The 14433-nt window shown below is 33.6% G+C and overlaps 3 protein-coding genes across 3 annotated transcripts; all 3 read left to right on the top strand.

Annotated features, from left to right (window-relative positions):
• Positions 1-3905: 3905 nt before the first annotated feature.
• Positions 3906-4886, top strand: LOC9321526. The gene has a single exon (XM_002885414.2). The coding sequence runs from the start codon at positions 4260-4262 to the stop codon at positions 4617-4619; it is 360 nt and encodes a 119-aa protein (XP_002885460.1). The 5' UTR covers positions 3906-4259; the 3' UTR covers positions 4620-4886.
• Positions 4887-9432: 4546 nt separating this feature from the next.
• Positions 9433-11855, top strand: LOC9321525 (protein NRT1/ PTR FAMILY 6.4). The gene is made up of 4 exons (XM_002885413.2): positions 9433-9680; positions 9764-9881; positions 9961-10178; positions 10259-11855. The coding sequence occupies exons 1-4, from the start codon at positions 9678-9680 to the stop codon at positions 11690-11692; spliced, it is 1773 nt and encodes a 590-aa protein (XP_002885459.1). The 5' UTR covers positions 9433-9677; the 3' UTR covers positions 11693-11855.
• A 100-nt stretch (positions 11856-11955) lies between these two features.
• Positions 11956-14379, top strand: LOC9321524 (plant UBX domain-containing protein 6). The gene is made up of 7 exons (XM_021033702.1): positions 11956-12482; positions 12629-12797; positions 12910-12996; positions 13087-13154; positions 13407-13614; positions 13707-13790; positions 13891-14379. Exons 1-7 carry the CDS (start codon positions 11980-11982, stop codon positions 14245-14247), a joined length of 1476 nt encoding a protein of 491 aa, XP_020889361.1. The 5' UTR covers positions 11956-11979; the 3' UTR covers positions 14248-14379.
• The last annotated feature ends 54 nt before the right edge of the window (positions 14380-14433 follow it).

The raw sequence follows: 14433 nt of genomic DNA, 5'->3' as shown, positions 1-14433 counted from the left end.
TCTACAAGATATCATTTAAATATATGTGATTAGTTTAATATCAATGTTATCTAATTTATGTACCACACATTTGCTCATGGATATAAGTTCAATACTCTACATAGAAAATATTTCTTCTGTCCCAATATATATTATGTTTTAAGCTTTCTTCATTTGTTTCATTTTATAAGATTTCAAATTTTTATATATAAAGATATTATGCAGTATTTTTCTTACTGGTTGAATTTTTGTAAAAAAAAATTATTATTATTTTTAATATATGTGGTTTTAGCCAAAACATCTAACAAAATATAACAAATGGAGTAGTGTATTTTAATTTATGAAAACTAATTTGCTTAAACTATAGAACAAAAAAATAACGTAGAAATTGTTTTCATAGTGAAGACAAAAAGAAAATTTTGTTCCATAAAAAGGAAACTGTTTATTAATAGTATCGTTTAAGGAAAATAATCTTTCAGATTTATCAAATTGGAAAAAAATATGTCATGGCCAAACACAACCAAACATGCCAAAAACTCATTTTTTACAATGGCCAACACAAAATTATGGTTTTACCGGCCAGTTATACCCACCCCCCTCTTTAAATTGTTGGTCCGCCACAAAGTTGGTAGTTGTTAAAGCAATTGTATTAGGATATGTATTGTTAAAAAATTAGTAATATTTATGCTGTTTTTTAATTTTTGATGTTTAAGATATTTGTACATCCGTTAATTTTTTTTAATTAAAAATCATTTCTTATTTATTTAACACGATTTAACCAATGATAAAATAATCTGTATAATATTAATCGTCACAACCAATAAAATATAATCAATTTTTTTATTAAATATTGAAAACATCATCTATTTTAAAATAAATTTTTTATCCTACAATATCAAATAAAAAATGGAATAGATATTATTTATGGATACGAATATACGATTCCAAATAAAATTGTTCACCTGTGTGGTTTATATGGTCTACATGCGAGTACACGTCTCTCTCATTCATCCATTCTTTCTCAGTCATTAATTCCAACCCAATGATATGGCTACGTGTAATATCCGTATTAAAAAGAAAATATAAGTAACTTCAATGAATATAAATGCTTGCCAGTTGCCCCCATAATTCATTTCCCAAGAATGGGTTCTTGTAGACAGAGAAAAGAAAGGTCTATAAAACGTTTTGTCGGATTACACATGGGCATGGCAACAAACAATTTCTCCAAGACCGGCTCCTTTTTGTGTAAGGTGAAAGGTGAAAGGTGAAAGGTGAAAGGTGAACCAAAACCAACATCTGCTCGGATATTCATAGTGATCAAAACCAAGCTTGCGAAACTTTAATACTATAGTTTTTAGAATTAACTGTATTAGTGGAAACGGTAAACCCAACTGGTACAGCATTTGATGAAATTAGTTGGCTAAAACTAATAAATCCCAACCAACAAAGTAGCAACGTTTTTATTAGTAATACTCCCTCCGTTTTCGAATAGTTGTCGTTTTAACTATATGCACACAAATTAAGAAACTATTAATGTTGTTAGTTTTTCAATATAAAAATATTATTAATTATCTACCTAAACATAATTTAACCAATAGTAAATCAAGTTGCATAATAAAAATAAATATAAAAAATAAAAAAGTAATAAATTTTGCATCGAAAACTGAAAACGATAACTAATTAAAAACAAAAAAAATTCTCTAAAACGACAACTATTCGAAAACGGAGGGAGTAGTTGTAACTTGTATCTATGTTCTTTGCAGTATAAAAGAGAAAAATGCGAGGTTACTTCTTTTTATTCAAAAATTTAGCTGTTAACAAAACGTTAAAAGCCTTAAATGGAAGTTACAGATAAAATCGATTTTATAAAGATATGGATGAGGACATGGAACGTAAATAGAATGGCCAAAAAGCATCTCAAACATTTACCATTGATAACTAAAAAAAATTCTAATATGCGAAGCATATGCAAGCTTGTGGTTTATTATTTTTTCCCCAAAAAACTACTAGGTCCAACAACATGCAACTCTGGATTACTTCAGACAAGCCCCTATACATATCTATTTTTAAAGCCCATCTTGGCTCTATACACAGATTTCTTAAAATGTAAAGCAGACCTTACTTCTAAGGCCCAAATATGGACAAAAAGGTGGACTGAAATAGCATAAATTGTCGTCACCAACATTTGTATCCATGTTTTATGGCGAATACTTCAGAAAAAAGTGACTTATCTTTTTCTTTTTTCGTTCAATACATATAAACTTATTGCCAACAGATATTGAAAATCATCTATAATTTGTTTCGTTGAATTTTTTCCATACTATCCAAAAATACAATCTAGCTATTATAGCATTTATTGAAATATTTTATCCGCTGATCAGAAAATTATTATTAAGCGTTTTTGAATAAATCAAATTAGTTTGTTTTAGTTTTATAACTTTAAAGTTATTTTCTTATATGTATGTATCCACATGCAATGGGCACTGAAGTGCTATGAAAATTATGGTGAAATTGACCTAATCCCCATGTGGAAGACACACTCTTTACAAATTGTCAGCTCTTTTCCGCGTTTCGGCCTCTATTTTTGTTTCTTCGTTTAGCACTTGCATTACATGCATGGCCCATTTTCAAAATATATATACGTCAATCTATATTCTTTATTTAAACGAACAAAGTTAACACTTGACATAATACAGTTTATTTTTTGGTTAGTTTCGAGTTTAAATTTGTGTTAGTCGCTTTAGTATTTTTAATTCTATGGTTCCGTCATTAATAAATGGAGGGGTCTCTATTATGAAAAGAGATCGGCAGTTAGAATAGGATTTGATTTGGTCATAAACTCATAATTAGGCAAATCTAATTTTATACGACGCGTTGTATGTTTTGTTTTAATTTTTGATTGATATAGACCTTACACCATATTTTTATTCCAAAAATATACCTTATTTTGTTTATCAAAAGCTAAACTAGGGTTAATCCTACTCGTTAGACATGGATTATTTCAGTTTTTCTGTGGACTTTCGAATGGACATGCATAAGGAAAGATGATTTAAGTTTTCACTTGTATTGGCTAATGAAATACCAAAATATAACATAACTCAAAGGTTCGAAACTTTTCAAGATAGACACACACAAAAAAAAGATACTTCGTCGAAAAAGTCTCAAAACTTGGATAGTGGATTTCGACAACTGGATTATTCGAAAATTTATAAGTTGCATTACTATCTTCAAGTTCTCGAAATTTTCATGTAATTCGTTGGTCCCCAAACTTCAATTGAAAAAAAATATATATATACAAAAATAGTAGTGTTATGATTTGTGAGCTTGCAAAACCTACCTAACCCATACTACGTTCACATTAGTATATATGCACATTAATATTAAAGTCTATCGAGAAATTAACTAAATTAACCTACGTTAATTAAGTTTGAATTATGATAGGGAAATAGAGATTGAGATAACCACGGAACTAAAGGACCGTTTTGAACTTTGTAGCTTCCATAATGTTGACCGAAAGTAATAATAAGGAAACCTCGCAATTAGATTTTGAACTGGTTAACTATGCTGAGGCAAGCATGACACATCAATTCGTGATAGGAAAAATTGTCAAATTCGGTTATATATATGCTTCGTTTTTCTTTATATATAAACAAATTTTTACGATCGAGATGATTGAACTGAAAAAATTGCTATGTTAAGAAAATAAACTAGACTTGCTATTTTTGGGTAGCTTAATTTATAGTATAATTTGCACCATCACATTCAAATCCATATATCGCATGTTGTTGACATGATCTTTTGTTTTTTGTTTTTAAACAACTTCAGATCCGTATACATTGGTTCCACTTACACTCGTATTTGTTGTTAAATTGTTAGTGATAAATAGCTGAGTCACTACAATGCAAAGGAAATATATTTAAATTTTATCAAAAAAAAAAGAAAGATATTTATATTATTTTAGATATATTATATTCTCACCCAAGCAACCGTGAAAAGACAAAACGTACATGATAAAAAAAACGATCCACTTACGTGATTGATTATATTATATATAGTTTACATAATTATAAACCGTGTTGTGTGACAGAACATCTAAGATAATAATTACGACACCAATAAAAATAAAAATTCAGACCTCACTTACTCATTGCAAATGCTCCGGCGCATAAATCGCGTCTCTCATGTGCTCTCTCTCTCTTCTTCTCAATTTTATATATACTCACACAACCCTCACCATCTCATGGTTCTTTATCTAATATTATACACATTGACGTATATCAATGGGGAATTGTCTGCGACACGACAATGCCATTGCCGGAAAAGAGAAAGACGATCTCGAGCCCGAGCCGCTGGTTAAGTTATTGGAAGAAGGCAAAACGAGTTACAATGGTGAAGAAGAAAGTGAAAGATCAACGGAAGAAGTATCTAAGGTGATAAGGATTAAAGTTGTGGTGACAAAAAAAGAACTTAGACAAATCTTGGGTCACAAGAATGGTATCAACTCCATTGAACAGTTGGTTCATGTTCTCAAAGATAGTGGCAGAAACATCTCCAGGGCTAATTATGAAGAAGATGAGAAAGAAGAAGGTAATGAAAATTGGAGGCCTTCGTTAGAAAGCATTCCTGAGAGTCATTATTGATATTAATCATATAGTATTTTTAACTAATAATCCATCTACAGTACCTTTTGACCTTTTCCAAGATGACTGTTTGTTTTGTTGTCTATGATTGCTCCTTTTTAACCAATGTATGTTATCTCATTAACATTGGTGTTTTTTTCTTCCTTGTTTGTTTTCCCCATCATGTTTGGTGCTTTGTGTTTTTGTTAGAGCACTAATCAACTATTATATGTCATTATGTGTCTTGTTATATTAGCCATAAATAAATTACTTGTGGCATTTCTTAAATTTCATATGGAGTTGTATTTTTTCAACATGTATTAGGCAGATTTGAACTCGAATAATGTCTATTACAAAACTATTAGATTCAATAAATGTTAGTGTCTTTTACCAGTCGATTCGAAACCAAATGAAACAATATCACAAAATCAAAACGATATCACACTCCCTAGACGCTAGTGATACTACCTATTTAAAATAAGATCGTAAGAGCTTCACCAATCAAGCAAGTTTTATCCATAGGCTCTCATAAGTCATATCCACTTTACCTTAAAAAGAAACAAGCAGATAAAACTAAGCGAGAAAACTGTAAGGCCCAATTTTTGCATGCAGGCGAAATGGGCTGTTTCAGTGGGCGCATATAGCTCATATAGTCTCTTAGCGAGTACTGAATTGACCAAATATTTTTTTTTTTTTCTTTTCTTCAACAATTCTTAGAACCATTTTGATTTTTCTTTCTTTCTTTGATATAACAACATAAGAGCGGAAAATCTGAGATTAGACTTAAAACTTTTTTTGTTTTTGGTATCAAGACTACTTAAAACTTGTTCAAGATAATATTATATAGTAAAAAAAGCATATCAAATATTTGTAGGTTACTACGCATATATAGTCTACGTTTGTATTTTTTTATTTTTTTTGGGACAAAAACGTTTGTACTTTTAAATGCATTTTTAGATAGAGACAGTAGATACATGGATGATGGATCGAAATTTCCGTAAACCTATTAACGTGTCAAAATTATATTCTAAACTTATCTCAATTCGAACACATATACATATCTATTGTAGTATATGATTGGAACAGGAGTTTCACGTTGCATGCCAGGACAAGCTCAACTACAAAGAGTTGTGGTCGGCAAAAGCTTAGAGATTGCGTGAACAAATTGTCTAATACGAAATTAGTAATCTATTATTAACAACTTCTTTCCAACTCTTTTCACTCTAAATTGAAAGTGATTTATTATTCAAGCTTTATTTAAATTATTTATTTTGAACCATAACTCGATATATATTAGGTTAGAATTAACATGTGTTGACAGGTACGATTTGCATCTAGTAACCGATGCAATGCACATGTACGTTTAGACAAAATAAATAGACAGTCAAAATTGTAGGTATAGGGGACTAGAAAGATATATAATACATATATATGCCAATATTTCAAGATTAAGAAAATATGAATACGTTTAAGTCATTAATCTAGTCGTTAAAGTGAAATGTGAATGGCCATAAAGATATGAAGAGGTCGCTTAATTTTCTTTCTATTCTATGATTGGAAAATCTTTATATGTTATTGCCACTGGTTTTAGCTGAAATTTGTTTGTATTTTGAGCTTATTAATTTATAACTCATTACATTTTGTAAGAAAGCTGACATGTTTATATTGAGCGACTGTATCTAGAAGGAGTCTGGAGTCAGCAATGTTTATCGTGAGAAACCAAGCAAGATTTTTGTATATTTTTAGCAAAAAAATAAAAAATTGTATATTGATGTTTAACCGAATTCACCATGCATGGAGATAAAAGGGGTGGGGCATATCACATATGTCATATGTGGTACTAATATATCATTCAAGATTTTCTTATCGTCGCATTATTGTGGCCTTGTTATTTTCATTATGGAATGACATGTGACACATCCAAAGTTGGCATAGATTCCCCAAAACAATCATACTTTTGGCCTGTTTGGTTTTTATCTCAAGTTGATGATGAAATATTGAAATGACTCGGAATTCTATTTCATTATACAGTAAAAACCAACTTTATCTAATATGCCATATTACCGCATTTGTTTTGTTTTTTTTTTGGAATAGTTTAAAGTGTTTTGTTAGTATGTAAATTTGGTTTGTTGTCGTCTTCCGTCTAGAGTAGGGATCATCAACTGATCCAAGCCATTTTGATGTGATTTACAAACAAATCTTTTGTTGAAAAAAAAAAAAAAAATCTTTTTTTGAGTGCCAATATTTTGTAAACCTTGTTTAATCTTATGTAGACGATCTAAAGTTTTCATACGTCTTCTCGCCCTCGGTATGATGATACGCATATATTAAATCATACATCTTGACATAATTTGTATGATTGAATTCAGGTTGGAGAGACTCAAATTGCTCAAATAATCAAAAATTTGTCCGGATTTTACTACGCCTTGGAGATTCATGAGTTTTCAACTCAAAACAATTGGATTGATCATACAATATTAGATTATATTTTATCATATAATTGATATTCCCTCTGTATTTGAAAAAATGTCGTTTCAACTGTTTTTGGGTGAATTAAGAATGGGCACAGAATTACAAAACTAACCTTATGAGAAACGATTATTTATAATTATATTATATATTTTTTAAATCAATTAAGAAAAGGCACAGAATTTTATGAAAATCGATTAGTATCTGTAGTTTTGGTAATTTAGATTGATTAATTATGATCAATTAATTGGGGGTAATTTAGGAAATTTTATGCAAAAGTTGTTAAAATGACAACTAATTAAAAACACAGAAAAAAGGCTAGAACGACATTTATTCAAATACGGAGGGAGTATGAAATTCTCAACGAATATTTTTCTTTTGGGACAAAATCCCAACAAACATATCATATATTCTTTTCACAAAGAAACTATAAGAATCTTTAGTATATCCTTTAAAGTTAACATACAAATCTGATTCTATAATACGACTACGTGTTGAATTGGCTATGGTTGGGCATTGTGAGTAGTGGCATTGTCCCACACAAGCTTAATAATTGCATCCTAAAATATACAATAAATCTTGATTAGAAACACTAAAACTCTTTTGCAAAAGTTTGGAGAAAATACCTCTTGTTCGGGAAGACTAAACACTAAAATTATCTTAATAAATTTTTTTTAATCTTAATTACTTGACCAACGCAACAAAACTAGAATCGGATACCAAATTACTAAAAAAAGAGTACAATAGTTTTAGGCTTTTAGCCTTTTAGGTTCCAAAATCTACAAGAACAAACAAACAATTTTACCAAAAAAAATAAAAATTGAACAACCAATTTATTGTATCCACTATCAGTGTCAGTATAGTTCATTTAATTGAACAAATATTTGTTTTTACTCTACTTTTATTCTTCTTTATTTTTTGGGCTACTCTTGTATCCACTATCAGTGTCAGTATAGTTCATTTAATTGAACAAATATTTGTTTTTACTCTACTTTTATTCTTCTTTATTTTTTGGGCTACTCTACTTTTAATAATCTTATTTCTTTTTCCAGTAAAACTCTACTGAAACAAATTTCCATTGTTTTTATCTGATTGGTGTGCAAAAAGATGAACCCACTCTATTTGTTTATTCTAACTTTAAACACACACTCTTGGTTTCTAGAATATAATTCAGCTTGAAAACTATAGAAACAAATGTCCTATTTTAATATGATTTAATTTATAACAATTATATAGTAGGGCCGATGCTAACGTTCATGAATAAAGAATCCTAGAGTGATGATGAAGATATAATCATGACGTTTACAAAGAGAGAATGCAACTTGTAGTAGTAGAGGAACCTTAAACCGCAACTTTACCTTAACCATTGGAGGAAAATTTCTATATTGAACTTTTACTTTTTAATGTATTTGCTACTTTCTTGACTTATATTGCTAACATCATTTCAAATAAAGGGATCAATTCATCAACATGTACAGCTTTTTAATCAGTGGATCTCTCTAAGTAAATATCTTCCTCCATTTTAGAGACTTTTTTTACATGTCATTTCACCTTTATTTAGAGTCACTTTCGAATATAATTGTTGGTTACTTATAAGGGAAATAATATGTTTTTTACTTTACCATCTCAGCTTGGTTACGCAACTCGTAAGTGACACTTGAAATCTTGTATCTTTCTTAAAAGTTTTAATGTAGCTACTTGTGGATCTACTGTAATTAGGTCCATTGTATGCTAACTTCCATATGATTTGACATTTTGTTATACTTCTTCTGTTCCTAAAAGATTGATTTTATAGAGATTTCACATATTTTAAGAAACAATCATTGTTTAATTATTTATTTTTATTAAACATTTCTTAATAAACTATGAATCAATAGTAATCTAAAACAGTTAATCATTAAGTCTTGAAATCTACGATTTATTAATATCAATTAATTAAAAAAAAAAAAATGTAGAAAATCAATCTTTGTGGAACAAACCTAAAACACTAAAACATCAAACTTTTAGGAACGGAGGGAGTATATAAGTGTATATGTCCTAGGGATGTTGTGATCACAAAACCGGTCTAGCCTGGCCGGTCTATCGTCTAGACTAGCACAACACAAATTATCGAGTCCGATCCTGATTTAGCCATGATTTGATATCATTTGGTTTTAAAAAAACTGATAGCAACCACAATAAAAAATGATATAAAGAGACAAAATAGAGTAATGGACATGGGGAATTACAAAGAAGCAGAAAACCTTGCAACCACATGAAATAAACAAATGTCATTGTCATAAGATAATGAAATCACAATGTTGTCTCAATGTGCGTCAATGTTTGTTTTAGATCTGATCATACATCGCTGCAGCCGCACAAAAAAGCAAAGCCACATTTTAAATAAAGACCCACCAAATATCAATCAATCCCCATCTCTCTTCACATGCCCATTTGAACCGTATCTCCTCTCATTTCTTCTTTTGTTTTGTTGGAGTTAGATAAAATCAAAGGTCTAATAAAAGTGTCAAAACCCTTATCGCTATTACCTCCACTACCATCTTAAATCTCTCCTTATAACTCACACTTCTCTGCCTTCTTCTCTCAAAGTCTAACTTCTCAAATAAGAAAATGGTAGAGTTAAAGTTCTTTTTGTCTCTGTTTTTTTCTATTGACTCTGTTTTCTCTGTTCTTAACGGTTTTGCTTGTCTCTAAAGGTTCATGTGTCATCATCTCATGGAGCAAAAGATGGCTCAGAAGAAGCTTTCGATTACCGAGGAAATCCACCGGATAAGTCTAAAACCGGTGGATGGTTAGGCGCCGGTTTAATCTTAGGTAAAGTCTCCAATCTTAATGTGAAGAAAAGAATGGCTTCTCTGTTTCTAACACTCCTCTGTTTCTTCTTAATGTGAAGGGAGTGAGCTATCAGAGAGAATATGCGTGATGGGCATATCAATGAATCTAGTGACTTACCTTGTCGGAGATTTACACATCTCATCAGCTAAATCAGCAACCATAGTCACCAACTTCATGGGAACTCTTAACCTCTTAGGACTTCTTGGTGGTTTCTTGGCTGACGCTAAACTCGGTCGCTACAAGATGGTTGCAATCTCAGCTTCTGTTACAGCTCTGGTAAACACTTAAACCATGTCTTTGTAGCTTGATTGGCTCGAGAATTTCTAGCTCTTACTCTTTTTGTTTCTGTGAAACAGGGAGTGTTACTTTTGACGGTGGCTACAACCATCTCGAGTATGAGACCACCACCATGTGATGATTTCAGGAGACTTCACCATGAGTGCATAGAAGCAAACGGACACCAGTTGGCTCTTCTCTATGTTGCTCTCTATACCATAGCTCTAGGTGGAGGAGGAATCAAATCCAACGTCTCTGGTTTCGGGTCTGACCAGTTCGATACTAATGATCCTAAAGAAGAGAAACAGATGATTTTCTTCTTCAACAGATTCTATTTCTCCATCAGCGTTGGCTCTCTTTTCGCCGTTATTGCTCTTGTTTACGTTCAGGACAACGTCGGGAGAGGCTGGGGTTACGGGATCTCGGCCGCGACTATGGTGGTTGCAGCCGTTGTTTTGCTCTGCGGAACCAAACGGTACCGTTTCAAGAAACCTAAAGGAAGCCCTTTTACAACAATATGGAGGGTTGCTTTCTTGGCTTGGAAGAAAAGAAAGGAGAGTTACCCTGCGCATCCGAGTCTTTTGAACGGTTATGACAACACCACGGTTCCACACACAGAGAGGCTTAAGTGTTTAGACAAAGCCGCGATTCTAAAGAACGAGAGTTCTCCTAGTTCGAAGGACTTAGAAGAGAAGGATCCGTGGATCGTTTCGACTGTTACACAAGTCGAAGAAGTGAAACTCGTGATGAAATTGGTGCCGATTTGGGCAACAAACATTCTTTTCTGGACGATTTACTCTCAAATGACGACTTTCACGGTAGAACAAGCGACGTTTATGGACCGAAAAATCGGATCTTTCACTGTTCCTGCAGGCTCCTACTCTGCCTTCCTCATACTCACAATTCTCCTCTTCACTTCCCTTAACGAGAGAGTCTTTGTTCCTATAACAAGAAGGCTCACAAAAAAGCCTCAAGGAATCACCAGCCTCCAGAGAATCGGAGTAGGGCTTGTATTCTCAATGGCTGCAATGGCTGTAGCCGCGGTTATAGAGAACGCTAGACGCGAGTCAGCGGTTAACAACGGTACGAAAATAAGCGCGTTTTGGTTGGTTCCACAATATTTCTTAGTCGGTGCGGGTGAGGCCTTTGCTTACGTTGGACAGCTTGAGTTCTTCATAAGAGAAGCACCAGAGAGAATGAAATCGATGAGCACCGGATTGTTTCTAAGCACGATTTCTATGGGATTCTTCGTGAGTAGCTTGCTCGTTTCACTTGTGGATAGGGTTACAGACAAAAGCTGGCTTAGAAGTAACCTTAACAAAGCGAGATTGAACTACTTCTACTGGTTACTTGTTGTCTTGGGAGCATTGAACTTCTTGATTTTTCTTGTGTTTGCCATGAAACATCAGTATAAAGCTGATGTGATTAGTGTTGTGATTGATGATGATGATTTAGTGGAGAAGGAGGTCAAGAAGAAAGAGAGCTCTGAATTTGAGCTTAAGGACATTCCTTGAAACCAGATTTTGAAGAAGAAAAAAGAGCTCTGCTTTGTGGTTGCTTTGAAGATTTCTTGTTTTTGTATTTAGTATATTGTGTGTACGAAATAGAAAAATTACTATATGGTTTGGATTGTATTTTTTTTTTTTTTTTTTTGTAAGATTTAAAAACATTTACATATTTTTTGTTTTTCTGCTCTTTCAAGAACCCTATAAAACGACGCGTTTTGTTCTCTTTGGACGATACTCAAGTTATAAGACAGAAGTTTTAGAGAAGAAGATCGGAGAAGAAACGTAATCTTGCGATGGAAGATAACTCGCCGGAGACGTCGGAAAAATTAATCAGCTCCTTCATTGAGGTCACATCTTCTTCTAGAGAAGTAGCTATATCTTTTCTTGAAACTCATCAATGGAATCTCAATGCTGCTGTTTCGACCTTCACTAAGAACGAAGTCGCCGTCGCCGCCGAGCCAAATGTTCCAAACCCTAAAGACGAACAACTTCTCCGACGTAATAGAAGTCCGTTTCCGAATCTTCGAGTCCGTATCCCTAATTCATCTTTTTCTGCGTTTGATGGCTCTTCCGGTTACTCTCCGTCGCGGTTACAGTTACGACCACCGTTTCCGTCGTATCCTTCTAGTGGTCAATTCTATCGTCTTCACTCAAAACGTGCAGCAGCTAATCCATTTTCGAGGCATACGATTAAACGCCGTCAAGGCGATGGAAATGTCCGTATCGATGATTTCTCCGGTGGAACTGGTAGCGATTCCGATGAAGCTCTGGAGAATTACGGCGGAGAAGATAATAGGTTAGTGTTTCCTCAATCTTTAGCATTCACAGTCGTATTTGAGGAAATTGAAGCGCCTCTTTGGAGTGTGAGATTGTGATGGTTTTTGCAAGTCCTTAAGGTCTCAATTCTGCAAGATTTTGATATGTTTGTGCGATTTTCGACAGAGCTATAGAAAGAACTGAGCAATCATCTGGAGAAACTGATTCACCTGAGCTTGAAGAAGAGCTTGAAGGAGTCTTTACGTACACTGTAACAAGCTGGAGCAACGGTTTCACTGTCGATGATAGTTCGTTAAAGACGTTGGATGATCCGGAAAATGCATATTTTCTGGAGGTTACTAATTCAATATCTTCTTGCCATTTTCAACTTGTGTGTTACGACATTATTGGTATTTCTCTGTACTTGATTTTACTTTAGATAACATTATGTTCTATGTTGATGTCAGATCATATCGAAGATGGAGTCCCCGCGTGAACTCGCTCAAGTCCGTGTTCAAGTCAAAATCATTAGGCGTGAAGAAGAAAACTTCACTGTATGTTTCTCTCCTTCCCTCTCTCTAATGTTTTCCTCTTCTCTGATTCAAATGAAAGTGAAAGTTCTTGTTCTTATATCTTAAAAACAGGAATCACAAGCCGGATCAGACTCTGCCTCAACTGAGCCACCAGCTTTAGCTGCCTCACTATCAATGAGGTTATTTGACAATGTGCTTTTCTGAAGGAGATAAATCATTATATTTCTCCAAACTCTGAAGAATTGTGCTATTCAAGTTCCATGAGACTGCAAGGATCTTGGGTAAAGCATAAAGATGTTGATGGTTTTTGCAAGTCTTGAGGCATAAATCTTGCTTAATAGTGTTGTTTGTAGAAGAAGGTTTTTGAATGTATGTGGTAGCTTTAGTGGGAACCATGGAAAGCTAAAAGATGTCGATGCGATTTTCGACAGAGCTAAGGAGTCAGCTATAGAAAGATTTGAGCAATCATCAAAGGTAATGTCTGGAGAAACTGATTCAGCTGAGCTTCAAGAACAACAGCAAGAAGACCAGCCATATAAAGTAGTCACGTCCACTGTAACTATTTGGAGGAATGGTTTTACTATCGATGATGATCCGTTTAAGAGTTTGGATGACCCGGAAAATGCAGCCTTTCTTGAGGTTACTAAGTCAATATCTTCTTGTCATTCTCAATTATGGGTCTTTCTTTGTACTTGATTCACTATGATAACATAATTTTCCATGTCTGCCAGAGGATAACAAGTTTGGAGTCCCCACGACTACTTGATCCACTTAGTGTTCAAGTCAAACTCATCAGGCGTGAAGGAAACTTCAGTGTATATTTATCTTCTCTATATAATGTTTTTCTCTTCTCTGGACTCTGATTCAAATGTGCTAAAAAGGTGAATGCTCTTGTTCTTATATCTTAACAAACAGGAATCACCTTCATTCCACGGTGTCGGAAGCACTCTAGCCGAATCAGACTCTGTCTCTACTAATCTACCAACTTTAGCCACCTCACCGCCACCATCAATGGGCTTAATAGTGGTAGATCCTACAGCGCCAACAACCTCGATTCAGCTCAGATTAGCAGACGGCACACGCCTAGTCACCCGTTTCAACACTCACCACACCATTAGAGACATTCGAGGCTTCATAGACGCGTCTAGACCAGACGGCTCCAAAGACTACGAATTACTCATCATGGGGTCTCCTCCTACACGACTGCCTGACTTTGACCAAACCATAGAGAAAGCTGGCATCGCCAACTCTGTCCTCGTCCAAAAATTCTAGCTCTTTTCCTAAGTACATGCGACCAAATCTTTAGTTACAGTTGGTAAATAACATCAGAAACTTTTTTTGACTTTTAGTAGTCTTGATGTGTTTGACTCAAACTTTTAGACTAGAATCAATGGTCAAACGCTATGTAGTCGTATTTGATCATGAAAATAGTACAAATCTACTGACTAAAAAGATTAT

This window comes from Arabidopsis lyrata (genome assembly GCF_000004255.2).
Source record: "Arabidopsis lyrata subsp. lyrata unplaced genomic scaffold ARALYscaffold_3, whole genome shotgun sequence".
Taxonomy (NCBI): domain Eukaryota; kingdom Viridiplantae; phylum Streptophyta; class Magnoliopsida; order Brassicales; family Brassicaceae; genus Arabidopsis; species Arabidopsis lyrata.
Note: the sequence above shows the minus strand (reverse complement) of the source record. Positions and strands in the feature narration are given on the sequence as shown.

Excerpts from the sequence above, each read along its gene's own strand:
- LOC9321526 (XM_002885414.2), top strand. The coding sequence starts at position 4,260 with ATGGGGAATTGTCTGCGACACGACAATGCCATTGCCGGAAAAGAGAAA.
- LOC9321525 (XM_002885413.2), top strand. Across the intron at positions 9,882-9,960 it reads AGGCGCCGGTTTAATCTTAG|GGAGTGAGCTATCAGAGAGA; the intron begins GTAAAGTCTCCA and ends CTTAATGTGAAG. Across the intron at positions 10,179-10,258 it reads CAGCTTCTGTTACAGCTCTG|GGAGTGTTACTTTTGACGGT; the intron begins GTAAACACTTAA and ends TCTGTGAAACAG.
- LOC9321524 (XM_021033702.1), top strand. The coding sequence starts at position 11,980 with ATGGAAGATAACTCGCCGGAGACGTCGGAAAAATTAATCAGCTCCTTC. Across the intron at positions 12,798-12,909 it reads AAAATGCATATTTTCTGGAG|ATCATATCGAAGATGGAGTC; the intron begins GTTACTAATTCA and ends TGTTGATGTCAG. Across the intron at positions 13,155-13,406 it reads GCTGCCTCACTATCAATGAG|AGCTAAGGAGTCAGCTATAG; the intron begins GTTATTTGACAA and ends GATTTTCGACAG.